Raw genomic sequence first — 15,586 nt, 5'->3', positions numbered from 1 at the left:
TATCCGGCTCGCCTCAGAGTGGTGTGGAAGGAGAAGGCGACGATACTACCGACTCCGAAAGCAGCACAAGAATTCGTCAAAAGGGTCCAACGAGAGATCAGGGACAATGCGCAAAATGATCAACGACAAGACTCGGACTAACAATGAAGGGTTGTTACATGGCATGCCACTGGTGAGTGTACAAATCAGTTACTATATCATGTGTTTTAGCATGACCCTTACTTTCCGCACTTGCCTGGACTGCTGCACACTTGCTTACTGATTTGCCCGGTGGTGGGGTTGACTTAACATACGCAGAGTGCCTGGGTGGAGAGATCCAGTTGGGACTAAGGGGCCTCTGATAGGAGATGCGACTCACTACTAACTTTGCACTGGGAATGCATTGCAACTCATGCACACCACATGGGGCAGTGTTGGCATAGGCGATGGAATAACACTGTCATCAGGAGGCGATTACTTACTGCAGGCAACTGCACAAATAGCGAGATGCTGGCCCTTTGTCTACTATGCTCTCTCGATATAATGGAACTGTGGGGGGCGTCTGTCACTGACTGGGGGAGAGCCCTAATGCACTCTGCGCGGCGAGCAGTAAGGGTGTGCAGTGTGGAGTAATGTGCCTTTATGACGAACTATCGAAACTGCAATGATTACTCACCTGGCCGGAATTGTCGCTCAGCCGGTGGCTTGGTTATTGGTTGTTCGGGGGGTTGGGGGGGCGGGGGGGGGCGGCGGGTATACACCTGAACTGCGCTTAATACAGCTTCTTTAGCATCGCCCACACCTGTACACCAGGTGGTGAGCTGTGCCCCTGGCGGACCTCCACGAGGGTATTACCCAATAAGAGTTTGGTTCTAGCACTATGTTACTGGTTGGGGAAGTTCTGAATTGGTGCACTGAACGGGAATGGCTTCGGCAGGTTGGGGTTGCTGGAGTGGGTGGGTTCTGGGGGGGCGGGATGTATGTTTGTACTGTTAGGCCGACAGAATGTGTAATGTCTTTTTGTACTGGTTCCGAGTTGATCACCGCTACTACTGGCATGTTTGGAGCACCTACTAGGGAGATGTTCAAGGTCCTTATGCAATTGATTAGTATTGAACACTTATGCATATTGTCATTGGAAACTGATGGGGACAAGGGAGGTGGGTAGAAGCAGTTTACACATACTAACCTGGAACATTAGAGGTTTCTCACAGCCGCGCAAAATACGACAGATTTTTGCAAGCCTGACGAGGTGGAATGTGGACATAGCATTCCTACAGGAATCTCACCTGGCCCCGAATTCACAAGCACACCTGGGGGCGAGATGGGCGGAGGAGGTTTTCAGGGCCTCATACTCTTCTTACTCTAGAGGGGTGGTCATTCTGGTGAAACGAGGGGTGGGATTTGTGAGTCACGAAGTCACACGGGACCCGGAGGGCAGGTTCTTAATGGTTTCAGGTACACTGAGAGGGCAGAAAATTACTTTACTAAATGTATACGGTCCCAACACAGATGCCCCTGATTTCTTCAGGGAGTTATGGGGGCACCTACAGAAACACAAGAGCGCACATGTATTATGTGGGGGGGATTGGAACGTGACACTCCGTGACGGTTTAGACCGTTCTGCTAATTCGGTGGAACAGCACAAGCAATCACGCACGATGGTGGGACACATGATGAAGGATTTGGGTATGGTGGATCTATGGAGGTTGAGATACGCTGACGCATCTGGGGCCACGCACATTAATGCTTCCCATAACAGCTGGTCCAGGTTGGATTACTGGCTAGGCTCCTCTGAACTGGCACTATGGGTTAGACACTTGCAAGTGCTTCCTAGAACGCTGTCTGATCACAATCCTATCTTGCTACAGCTGGACGTTCCACGATACACCCCCCCTCCCTTTCAATGGCGCTTTAACGCGCGAGCTCTAACTGATGCCGTTTATGCAGAAACGATTCGGAGGGCAATTAGAGATTACTTTGACCTCAATGCCCCATCGACGGCTGATCCTGGCATTCTCTGGGAAGCATTAAAGGCCACGATAAGAGGGGTCTGTATAAGCACCACAATAGGGGTTCTGAAGGATATTAGAACACAATTGCGCAGAAGCGAACAGCAAATGAGGGACCTGGAATCCCTATATGAGTCCACTCAGGATATTACACACCTGGCCCGGCTTCGCGAAATACACACAGAACACGAGGCCTTTTTAGACTCTGAATTGAAATATTTAAATCGCACGCATGTGGCTAGAGCGTTTGGGGAAGGTGGTCGGCCGGGTGCGGTATTGGCTAGGAAGATCTGCACTGGTCGAGGCCAAACTACGATACTTAGGGTAAAGAACGAGGAGGGAGACGCGCAAACCCATGCTACTGACATACTGAACTGCTTTGTAAAATCATTTGGGTCCCTATACAAATCCCAACCCACTGCTCCGGCGGAGGACACATACGCATACCTGCACGATGTAGCGATAGGGTGGCTGTCAGATGCACACAGGGAGTACCTAGCAAGGCCTATCACGGCAGATGAGGTTAAAGAGATAATAGGCTCACTTCCAAATGGCAAGGCGCCTGGCCCGGATGGGTTCACCCCCGAATTTTACAAACAATATGCAGATGTGCTGGCACCACACTTGGTAGATATGTATGGCACCTCCTATGAGAAAGGCATACTTCCCCCCACGTTACGCGAAGCCATGATTATAGCTCTCCTGAAACCATCTAAAGATCCGGAGGAGTGTGATTCGTACCGACCGTTATCTTTAATCAACGTAGATTCTAAAATTCTTGCTAAGCTTATAGCCAAGAGACTATCGCCACTGATGACTAGTCTGGTACTGCCGGATCAGTCTGGCTTTGTGCCCACCAGGTCAACAGCACATAACACCCGGACTCTATTTGCACTATCGCATTATCTACAACCTTCAGTCAAAGCTGTAGCGGTCATGCTAGACGCGGCGAAGGCATTTGACTCTATCGAATGGAGGTATATGCTCACTGTCCTCAATAGAATGGGGTTCCCTAAACGTTTTGTGCAATGGGTCACCCTACTTTATACGAAACCAAATGCCAGGGTCAGAATTAATGGGTACATTTCGGACCGATTTGCGATTGAGCGAGGGACGCGGCAAGGCTGCCCTCTCTCGCCGCTATTATTTGCATTAGCACTAGAACCTTTGGCGTGTCTGATACGACAGAACTACAGGGAATCGGCACTGCACTTCATTGCCAGGCCACTTCACATCTCCTTATATGCAGATGACATGTTACTATACGTCCGGGACCCGGAGACTCATTTGAACGCCATACTCAGAGAATACATCAGGTTTGGGGGGCATTCGGGTCTAGCAATAAATTGGTCCAAATCATCTATAATTCCACTCACGGACACCACTTCTGAGTTTGTGGTGGATTTTCCACTGGGTTGGCAACAGGACCCGATACGGTACCTAGGGGTCATGTACCACAGGGACCCGGATGAGGTGCTCAGAGCAAATTACGGAGTGGTACTGGCGAAACTGGAAGACAGTGTAAAACGTTGGATACACCTGCCCCTTTCATTAGCGGACAGGATAGCGATTGTCAAAATGAACATACTGCCAAAGCTGCTATACCTGTTTAACAACATACCGATCACTCCACCACAGGCTATCTTCCGACATATAAACTCCTTGGTGCGGACCCTGATTTGGGCGGGTAAGCAGGCACGTGTGGATCTACAGACTCTGCACCTCCCGCTTGCAAGGGGTGGCTTTGGGGTACCGGACTTTCTCCTGTATTACTTATGCGCACAGGCACAATATGCGGCGTATTGGTATCACGCAGTTCCATACCTCGCCCACACCGCTATAGAGGAGAGCGACGCACACCCTATTCCACTCACGGCTATCGTATCACACACCCGCCCCCCATTACATGCTAGGGATATCAACACGGTAGATGCCACGGTCAAAGCCTGGCATAAATTAGGGCAACTGGCACACAAGACCCCGCTATATGCACCAGCCATGATGCTACACCACCACCAGGAGCTCTCGGTAACTGGGGAGAGCGTCGGAATGTCTCTACTGGCCAAAGCCGGTATCGATAGGATGGGAGACGTGTTCCAAGATGGGGAATTCATGGGCTTAGACAATCTAAGTCATGTTAGTAACCAAACATCTATGTTCCGTTTTACATATTACAGACTCACTAGAGCCCTGAGAGAGCACTACCCCACGTTCCCTTCAGAGCCGCAATGCCTTGCGCCACTGCAGCTGTTAATCACGACTACTGATTTATCACACCTGGTGTCCAGGCTGTATTCGGCCGCACAATTGGAACTAGACGGACAAGTGCTGAAAGCGAAAGAGCGGTGGGATGCACTACTGGACACACCATTATCTGCTGAGGAGTGGGCTAGCACATGCGCACTGACACAAATACTCACACCGAATGGCAATCTGAGGCTGATTCACTTTAAATTCCTCCATCAAGTATATTACACACCAGAGAAACTGTTTAAATTTGGGCTTCAAGAGGAGGACAGATGTAAAAGGTGTAACAAGGAGGGTGCGGGTTTTGCACATTTGGCATGGGACTGCGCCAAGGTGGAGGAATACTGGGGACAGGTGACTAATGCTTTATCTATCATGTTGGAGGGAGAGGTACACTGCACACCCAAAGTCTGTTTACTGGGGATAGTGCCGCAGTTTAGAGCCTTGAAGAAGAAGTTCTGTGCGATAGCACTCTTGTTGGCTAAAAGACAGGTGGCGCAATGCTGGCATAGTCGCAAAGTGCCGAAATTAAAAACGTGGTTGCACGACATGTCCACTTGTCGTGACAAGTTACAAACTTACGAAGAATTGCTGCCAGCTAAGTCACGTCCAAAAAACGTGTGGATTTATCTGGAGGATTACCTGACATCACTACAGGATGCTGAGGAACTTCCACACATGGACTGAATGGGTTGCATGGCTGCATGAGTACTGACGGGACAGGGGTGAGGTGACGGCGGGAGGAGAGGAACTTTAGGTGTATCTACACGACTGCTGGGTAGTACATTAGGATTACACGATAAGGCCGAATTGGGGTATGTTGTTTAATGTTCTTGTTATAAAATGTGAAAAAAGTGAGACTCAGTTCGAATGTCAGCTATTAACCATGAGTGAGATACCCTGCAATATTCTGGAACTTGTGTAACATTGGATCACAATGATGGTTAATGGAATAAACGTAGCGGGCCGGCCTCCGGGTTGTAGGCTCATGCTGTGTCAAATGCTTGATTTTCAATAAAGGTCTTGCGCAAAAAAAAAAAAAAAAAAAAAAAAAAAAAAAATGATTGGACTTCGCTGAATCTAATTTGCCCATGCGATGATCATTCATCACAAAGTAACATTCATATTATGTTCTTCTGTAATCTGTATTCTGCCCCGAGGAAACTGTTCCTCTTACCTCTTCTTAAACGCTGGGGCATAAGAACATGTAAAAATGCTTATCTGAAGTTACTTTTGTTAGATGAGGTGTATGTTATCTTCGTTGTTTCTCGCTTTTTAATGTCAGTGATGAAATACAGAAATTCTATGATGTAAGCCTTATATGTTTAAATTTACTAGACGCTCTAACATGAGGCCTTCCGGTCATATGTTTATCATTGACTTTTTACATATGGAAAAATGTTTTATAGATTCTTTACAAATTTTCTTGATGGGGAAATCTTTTTAAATTTATTGTATTAAATGTACTTGTATGCTTTTATGATTTTTTGCAGATAAATCGAATAAAGCTAAATTTGATTTGACATCAACAAAGTGACAAAGCACTCATCAACATAGAGACACAGAAGAGGCACTACGAAAATAAATTACATTTTTTTTTTAAACCAGCATCATACCTGGTAATTCAAATTTTCACTCACTAGCCCTGCTTTGGAACACCTAAAAAAGGGCCTCTCACTGTTTTCAGTTTACCCCCTCAAAAAACAAGGGCGAGAAATAGGATGCTTATTTTGATTCCCACTACCAGTCCCCATAATTTCACAAGTGACCGAATAGGTTTCCTAAATTAAAAAGTCAGGAATGCAGTATTTCTTTTCTGGATTATTCCAGACGGCTAACTTTTCCATCTGCGGGTTTTAATAACAGGATAAGAGACCTTTCTACTATACCAGAATAATGCCTTTTAGGCAAACTGACCATATCAACTGTGCAAAATATAATCAATTCCACAAAACATGCATTTATGGTTTTTAAATCTTCCCCAGTCTTCTGGGTTCTCTTTTGCATAAAAAGAGTTACATATACACAATCTTTTTTTCAAGACAAAGTTTTTAGACAAAATATGGCGGCATTCCACATAACAAAAATCCCTTATGGATATCCTGAAACTCAAGCACTAGTGGTGAGGGAATTATCATAATTTTTTGCAGCTTAATTACTTGAAATTATCGCAAAAAGTATGCATAGTTATGCAAAATGCATCTTGCACTCCAATAATGACCCAAGCAGTTTACTCTGGAAAAAAATCAACTAGAAAAGGTAATTTCAAGTTTATTTCCAGTTGCTTTTGTTCAACACACTGCCTCATGTTCGGATTTGTAGTTTTGTGCAAAAAAATTACCAGAACGGTACATCTCATGTTGAAATTTCTCCAGTAAATTATGCAGTGTGTTGGAATTGCTTATTCTCTGTAATTTTGAGTAAATTTTGTTACAGTAAATTATCAAAATGATGCCAAATAGTCCGGCATAATAATATTTCTTTCCCAGGCCTCATATACATGTGTATGACTTTGTGAAACTGTTCTGTTCAATTAAAACCTGATAATGTCTTTTGCCCTTATTGATTGGACATCTCACAAATTTTGCATTTATTGATTGGACATCTCACAGCCATAATTAATAGAGAGACAGTTGCATACCCTTAAGGAAGGCAGCCATACTAAACAGACATGAGATGTCTAGTGAATTTCAAAGCATCAGAGGAAACAATGGAGGGGAGCATGCTCCCAGTCATACCCTGATATCCTCTCTGATGCCACGTTTGTTACTCAGAAGGACCTCATCGGAATATTTTTGAACAAGCCAGTATTATGTTATGTACTGTTATGTGATAGGCATATGTATAGCATTTTACTATGATTTGTGTCGTTCAGTAGTGCTTTTAGTGTTTTACTGTACTGGGATAATCATCAACAGGAGTTAAAGTGGTCCATTGAGTTCCTCTTTGGTTGCGTTTTGTATTGTTTCGATCGCCTTCTTTATAGAAGGATGTTGCAATAGAATACTCTATGGTTTAGTGACAGATTGTATTGGATTGTAGCTGGCTAGATTTTCTCATGAATTTGCACTGAAATGCATGTACACCGACCCAGGCTTTGAGTGATGAAGGTCATTGCCATTTGTTTCATTCCGCTGGGGTGTACAGGCAATCATGTTATGAGTATTCATTGTTGTTCTTCTTCTTCTGGTGGCTGGTACTTTTTCAAGGCATCTTTGTCCATTGTGTGGCTTTGATTCAGTGCTTTATGAATTTGGGTGTGGTAACTAAGGTCCTGATTTAGAGTTAGCCGAGTAGTTTACTCCATCGCAAACATGCTCGATATCCCGTCTGCCGTATTACAAGTGCTATTGAATATAATGTATTTGTGATGGAGTAACACATCCCCAAACTCTAAACGAGGCTCTAAATTAGCATCTAATAGATGGTTGATATTTTGATGGGTGAGAGGATATGGTTGTGTTTATGATGTGGCAGACACTAACTTACATATCTTGGAGCAGTGCTGTGGGCATCAAAGTGCTTATGGTTGTATCAAATGGGCACTATAGGTGTATTGTGAAGCATGAATGAAATGCAAGGAATCTGCCACTGAGGAGGCAAGTGCTTAACCACCTATGATTTCAACCCTTGATGTGGAAATGATGTGTCAATGATTGTATCTAATGTGTATCATTGATGTGCGTTGAGGTAAGAGTATAATTTAAGATGGATGACAGAAGTCATGACAATGGCAAAAGGAAATAATTCCCTTAGTGGTGAAGTACGGTGACCTGATTTGTGAAATTAACCTTTATGGAAACAAATAGCATTAGGACATAGACATAATCAATTTACATAATAGAACATGGGACATATTTTAAGAGAGTGAAGCAAGTTGATTGCAGTAATGACCATATTGTCCTCAAACGTTTTAGTGGTTGTTCAATGGGATATTCCTATCTTATTAAGTGAACTACATTTTCAGTTATATCCCCGTACACAATCCATATTGTGGTTAGACAATGGGAATTAGGGCTATATGTATCAAGCCTTTTTCCCGTTTGCAAATGGGCAGATTCTCAGAATCGGCCCGTTTGTGAATTGGAAAAAGCCTTTAGGGATGTACCATCCCAAAAGGCCATCGCAAAATAGAGAATTGCAAAATGTGGGATTCTCTATTTTGCAAATGCAATTAAGGATTTGCAAATTGGGATTCCTTAAATGCAATTCTGGAAGCACCAGAAATTTGCTATTTGGCCTTAAGGAATTGCAAATTACCACCAACTTCAAGTTGGTGGTAATTTGCGATTTTTTTTTTTAAAAAAAGCACTTTTTGTTTTTTTAAAAGTGCCATATGTCGCACTTACATGCCCTTAGGGCATGTATTTGCATAAAATGTGCACACATGCATATTTCAGCGGTGTAACAGGGTGTCCTTTTGGCACCCTTGCTCCCTTGAAATTGCATTCTCAATTTGCGATTCTCTAATTGGTAATCGCAAATTGAGAATGTCTTCCCATTCATTCCTATGGGCCTCCAAGCCCGTAGGAATGAATGGGAAGGTATTCCTTAATTGCGACTCTCAGTTTGCGATTCGCAAATAAGGAATGTGTAGGATTTGCAACATTTTTAGAAAATCCAACATACATTGCATTTTGCAATTCTCTAATTGCGATTCGCTAGAAATTGCAATTTTAGAATTGCAAAACTCTTTTATGATACATATGGTCCATAGTGATTAAGTATTCTGTGTTTTTCTTTATATTTTTCTTTATTTATATTCTTTATAATGCAACTTATATCGCTATATAAATCTTTCTTCATAAAACATTTTATTTCACCATGTTAGGTCCACGCCCAAGTCTAATTTCCTGCTAAGCTATAGGCTAATTCTGCATAGAGATAACAGGTATTAACAATTTTTAAGGAGAACCTTTTTATAATGAATGCCATAGCTGCCACATTATTTTATCCCAAATGCCACTAGCACTCTATGTTTTATATTGGATTGCTGTGGTCTCTTCTGCTTGTGCGGAAAACAAGAGTAATGGTATTGTATGGCTTGTCCACATTACCATTCGGCATCACCAGTCTAGTCCTCTGTGATGAATATCTGCTTACAGTACTGATATGCACTGTCCTTATTTGTGTTATAGGAGGAAATTCAAACATCAATTATCGAGAGTGGTACAAGCCCTTGGTATGGTTTTGGATCCTAGTTGGCCTTGCTTACTTCGCTGCCGTATTGAGTATGATTGGAGACTGGCTTCGTGTGATATCTAAGAAAACTAAAGAAGAGGTATGGTATTACTGAAGCTCTTTAATGTGTGAACAAAAGTTAAAACCTGGCTTAACTTTGAAATTAAAATGGTGTACATAATATTTATGAAAAATACTAGCAGGGTAACTATTCTTGTAGGGGTGTCCCTTCGGGCGGAAGTTGTGCGGGGTCTTCCTTATTAGGAAGTTGTGCCCTCACACACCCGTAAGTGTGTCATGCTTCATCATCGGGCTTAGCTCCTCTTGGGGTCGGAACTGCAATACCCCAAGGGTCCAAGAGAGGGTTCTTTGGCTTAGATCTTTTGACAGTGATGATGAGTGTGGAGGTGAGGGATAAGTGAAGTAGGGAATTTAAAAATACCGAAGGGGTACCAAAAATTATTTAAATCTGGGGTCCTCTTGTTAAGGATAAAACGTTGTGTTGATTGTTTACTTCTTAACTATGAAGAAAAATAATTCAGCAACGGGTGTAGGTCGACATGTTTCACGCCTCAGCCTTACCTAATATTTGCCCGTCTTTTGACAAAAGGTGGACCATGTCTGTTGTAGTGATCCTTACGTTATATCCAGACTGCAAGTCACAATTCTGGTAAAATAGCTTCAGAGTTATGAATCTGTTTCCAACATCTCTTTAGAGTATGCAAGACATAAGTTTGAACACTTGTAGGTTTTAACTCAATCTTTTGTTTTTTTTAAGGTTGTTAAATAGATACTTTAATAGAAACTGTAATGTCATTGGGAGGAGTTAAAGGGTGCACAATGTCAATTCCACTGACCCAGACTAGTAGGTGAATTAATTGCAAATAATCTCATGACATTTGCAACTGCGTTGTCTTTTTTAAGGCAACTGAACTTGTCTCTGTAGAGCATGGTCTTCCCTGCCCTCCACTCTCAAAGCTATGACCTTATTGTCTCTAATGAGGGCATGACTATTCCTTGGTGATCTTTGATGCAAGGTGCCCTGGAATCCACTTGTTCAATAAAACAACACACAACTCAGCAAGGATTTTACTTATTACGGTGAACAGTGGCAGCCGGTAATTTGAGCAGGGTGGGGGCAGGTGGGATACATACATACACACTCACTTTCACCCACACATGCGCATATGCACACTCATCCACAACATTTACTCAGAAATATCCATGCATAAACAGAAGCACACACACACCTATGGTCATCCAATAAGAGGAGGCAGCAGTTCCTACCTCATCATAGAGTGGGAGTGGGTCAGTGAGACTTGCCAATCCCACCCCAGTCTGTGACATGGTGCCAGAGATAAACACTGACCCTTGGCACTTCAGGGCTCAAAACTGGAGTGCTCAAGTCCAAGGCTATCAGTGACATCCCCCTTGTCATGAGGGGGAGGGCTTCTAGGCACTTTTGTCACACTGAGGAGGTCACACCTCCAGGGCTGTGAAATCCTCAGCCTGGCAAAGTTCAATTCAGGCAGCCAGGCACCTGTGCATTTAGCCCAAGTACAGCACCTGGCGCACAAGTACAGCTGCCGGACCTAAACAAGAAGAGTGCCTGTCAGGCTGGTTTTTGCTCAGCCTGACAGACACTCTGCTTGTCGGGAAAAAAATGGGAGGGTGGGCCCCCTCCACCCGTATGGTCAGGCTGTGTCTGATAGTGAAGTCTTTATATCACTTCCTTCTGCTTTTTTGTGAATGAGTATATAATATTATTTCAAATTCATGATACTCACCTGGAAACAATACCAAACATAAATACAAATTGGGGCTAATTTGGAAAGGGGAGTCTAGCTTTTATTACAGAATGTGACGGTCTTCACTTATTACTCATAAATGTATGCTTTATGAATGTAATTGTTACAAATGAATATTAACTTCATTACATGTTTTTTTCTGATTTCAAAGGTTGGAGAAATCAAAGCCCATGCTGCCGAATGGAAAGCTAATGTGACAGCTGAGTTCCGTGAAACACGGCGAAGGCTAAGTGTAGAGATTCATGACAAGCTGCAGAGGGCCGCTACCATCCGCAGCATGGAACGCCGACGACTGGGACTGGACCAGCGGGCACACTCGCTGGACATGCTTTCTCCAGAGAAGAGGTCTGTCTTTGCTGACTTGGATGCTGGGCGCTTCAAAGCAGCGTCTCAGGAGAGCATCAACAACCGACCAAACAACCTGCGCCTGAAAGGCATGGAACAGCTGAACAAGCATGGGCAAGGGGCATCAGAGGACAACATCATCAACAAATTTGGCTCCAACTCTGTGAAGCTCACAAAGCGGAAAAACAAAGACCTGAAAAAGAGCATCCCTGAAGATGTGCGGAAGATCTATGAGAACCTCTGTAACTTTGAGGAAAACAAGGAGGAGGAGAATGGGACGATATGCAACTCGGAGACCGCCATTTTGTCAGACTTTATCCAGCAGGCAGAGATGGAGAACGGGACTCTTCCCAATGAAACCAAAGAGGGGGTACATGAGAACAAAGGATTACTTGAAGACAAAAACTAAATGCAAAATATGGTCAACTTCATGAACTAACTTTAGTCTTTTTTTAAATATTAACAGATGTGCCTTACACAGACTTCTAACTCAATTTGAATTCATATATGATCGAATGATTTTTTTCACTGTGCCATACCGTTAATGACCGATAGCTTCCTCTGCCAAAATGTTTTAGAAGATAGTAGGACATAGCATGAGAAGGGCTTCCACCCATTGGTCAGAGTTTCTTGGTGGGGAGATGCATATCACACCTGCTTCACTTTCAACTGGCATATTTTTCTCCCTTAATCACCCATCCTGTGATTCCCCAGTGGTTCATGTAGTTAGGCACAAAGTCATTTCACCAATACAGAGGGATTACTGATCTCAGACAGAGCTTTCTAAGGTTACAATCTTCAAGGCCAGGTAGTATTCCACTATACTTCACACTTTAATTGATTTAAAAGAGACCACTGCCAGGGAATTTGACCTCTTAACAAAATAGAAGCTGATTTTGAAAGAAGGCTTGCACTGCCCTAAAACATTTTCCTAAAACATTTTCCCTATGCAGCACTAAGCTTTATCCGTGTTAGAAGTATGTTAGTATTTTAGCCAATGGATCAAATGTTTGATCTTGACCTTCTGGCCTGAATCAACAAAGGATTCCATATATCAGCACTCAGAAATGCCAAAAATGATGGTGGTGCTTGATGTTGCACCCTTATTTTTCCCTAGCACCCCTTATCTATTGTGCTTGGTAATTCACCCATAAATTCCTTATTCCATGGGCAAACGCATAAGGCACAATAACGCCTAATGGATTTTCTATGGCCTAATAAGTTCATATATCCTTCATTGTTCATTCATTGCAATAAATTGAAAAAAAGGGGTCTAAAAGTAGGCATGTTGTAGGACAATTTAAGAACAGCCATTTTTTTGGGGGTGCCTAAGGCGATGTATATTGTATCACAAGCAAGCAGTGGAGATGGTCTCCTTTGTAAAGAATTTTTATGATATGGAGATAGTTGTTGTGAAACAATGAGTGCACAGAAACGTCCCCGGGGACAGGAAATGACTTGGCAAGGTAGCGGGGACTGGAGTGGGAAAGGTAGTAGATGCAAGGTGAGCAGAGCAACATTCGAGATTGAGGCATTCTGAAGAGATGGCATTAAAAGGTGCAGGGTAATGAGATTGGGTAATGAGGTAGAATGGAGTAGTGAGTAGGGGTGGGCGGAACTCGCAGAGTGAAACACCGCAGAATTCAATGGAGTTACATGAAACGTCACATAGATTCTGTAAAGTTCTGCGAATGGGCAGAACTAGGCACATCACGCTGCTCATGTTGATTTTTAGCACCGGGGGCTTGTTCTGAGCAGAAAAATCTGTGTGAGCGACACCATGAGGTGCGCTAGAGGATACTGCTACTTGAGTTGATTTTGCTGCTGTTCGAGTATATTTTGTACTCGAGCTACATCTTTCTGACCACAAATAATCATGTAGTGTAGAGGAAATCTCGACAGATGACCTCCTATAGACCAAAAATCACGCTTGGGGATGCAAAGTCACTTACTGTTGGTGAGCTCCGTGTGAGAAAGGAACTCTGGCACATGACGGTTGGAGGAATTTGGCTAGAAATCCACGTTACATGTGTAAGGCGGAGTGGCCGAAATCTGCCAACTCTGGCGGTGGAGTGGAATTTATCGCCTACCCCTCTCTGAGCAGAAAGGCAAAGCACAGTTTGAAGATCAAATAATGCAGAGTGTTTGTCGTTCTTTTTTTATAAAACATTTTATTAGCAATTACAACACACAACGTACAAATGACCCCCCTCCCTCACCCCAGCCAAACTTGGTCAGACAGGCAGCCTCTGAATAAGGATAATGTGTTAGTTAAGGTCTGCAGAATCCCATTAACTGAATAGCTCTACATTCTTCCATGGATTTCAGATCCTCTCAAATTTGCAAGGGCAGCCACAGGCTTTATATACCAGCTCTTCCACTCTCATGCACGAGTCCATGTTCCCTGCCCATTCCCACTGTCGATGTGATAGGGCTGCCCCATCGTTTGGCTATTTCTTGCCGAGCCACTGCTAGGGAAATGTTGCAGAAGAACAATGTGTATGGTTCCAGCATTTGCTCTCCTCATATGTCCTATGTGACCAATTGAGGTGTGAGGTGTAACTGCACAGCCAACACACCAGATATTCTCTCCCGACTCTTTCCCAGTACTTTCTCACCTGTCGGCACTCCCATATGGCATGGTACAGGGTATCTCTCTGTCCGCAACCCCTCAAGCACATGTCAGACTAGCAACACCTCATTTTGTGTACAGTCACCCTCATGTAGTATGCTCTATGTAGCAATTTTAACAGTACCAGGCGGAGGCCTGCTCGTATCACCATCTCTCAAGTGTAGCAGCAGGTGTCACCCCATATCTCATCCTCCAATCTACCTTGGTCCTTTTCACACATGTATCTGTGTGAACTAGGAGGGCCAGGTATATCAGTGAGACAGTATGATGGTGCAGGGGAGAAACCATGATCCTGTGCTAAAGGGGGATTCCTCCAGTAGGTCCACCGATTGAGGAGTATGCTTCTTAAGGATGTGTTACGTCTGCAGGTACCTCAGGTACTGACTGCTCATCAGATCATACTCAGCCCTTAGTTCTGCAAAGGGAATCAGGTGACCCTCCTTCCAGACATCCCTAAAACCAAGATACACATTATGCCCCAGTTTTTGTGGCCCTCTATCCCCCGAAGGGCCCTAAATGCCTCAGACTCCCATAGTGGAGTCCTCAGTGTTATCTTCCCTTGCCAGCCCGTTGCTCTCACTGCCCACTTGCAGGTGTCAACCACAACCACCGTCTGTAATGTAATAGAAGTTCCTTCCTACCTCCCCTCTGATACAGGTGACAGAGGTAGCACCCCATGTTAAGGATCCTTCTGTCTGCCAGGAGGGATGGCTCTTGCTGGTCTGAACAAACCCAGTCATTTACCACCACCAGTTGTGCTGCCCAGTAGTACAGCCTCAAGTATGGCGATGCTATGCCCCCATCCTAAGTTTTCATTGTCAGTGCCGCTTGAGCAATCCGCAGGGTCCCCCCATCCCAGAGCAATGTTCAGGTGGCCTCATCCATCTGTCGGAAGAACTTATCCATAATGGCATAGGGTGCATTTTGAGGATATAACTGAACTTGGGTTACTAGATCATTTTGTACAGTGCCGCCTTGCCCAAGGCTCCTCCAATGACCTATGTCCTGCCTATATGCCTCCAAGATTCTACCCAGCATCTCCCTGAAGAACTCCCTTCGATCGGTCATAATATAAATACTTAAATACTTGAAGCCGGCTAACTCCCATCGGATTGGGAGATGCCCACAATACGGAAAGCACCATCCTTCAGGGGATAGGCCACTGATTTGCCCCAATATATCCATAGCCCTGTGTATTTCAAAGATCTGCAATATCTCACGTGGACACAGAAAGGAGTGAGCTGGGTCTGCCAGATAGAGAAGGATGCCATCTGCATAAAGGGAGATCAAGTCCTCCCAATTTGGGTCCCATCTTAGGCCCCGGATTTAGGCCTCACTGTAGACTCAGATTGCAAGTGTTCCGAGGGCCTCTGCAAAAAGCA

The 15,586-nt window shown here is 44.0% G+C and overlaps 1 protein-coding gene across 3 annotated transcripts in view; it reads left to right on the top strand.

The window, feature by feature from the left end:
* The window catches only part of KCNK10 (potassium two pore domain channel subfamily K member 10), a 374,564-nt gene extending 359,355 nt beyond the window's left edge, over nucleotides 1-15,209 (top strand). For all 3 annotated transcript variants that reach the window (XM_086937620.1, XM_086937619.1, XM_086937618.1), the window contains 2 exons: nucleotides 9,377-9,519; nucleotides 11,379-15,209. In XM_086937620.1, the coding sequence (XP_086793746.1) occupies nucleotides 9,377-9,519; nucleotides 11,379-11,981 (746 nt within the window). In that variant the 3' untranslated portion in view covers nucleotides 11,982-15,209. The remainder of the gene's footprint in view (nucleotides 1-9,376; nucleotides 9,520-11,378) is intronic.
* Nucleotides 15,210-15,586: the final 377 nt, after the last annotated feature.

Source organism: Lissotriton vulgaris, chromosome 9 (genome assembly GCF_964263255.1).
Source record: "Lissotriton vulgaris chromosome 9, aLisVul1.2, whole genome shotgun sequence".
Classification (NCBI taxonomy): Eukaryota; Metazoa; Chordata; class Amphibia; order Caudata; family Salamandridae; genus Lissotriton; species Lissotriton vulgaris.
The sequence above is the reverse complement of the archived record's forward strand: the minus strand, read 5'-3'. Positions and strand labels throughout refer to the sequence as shown.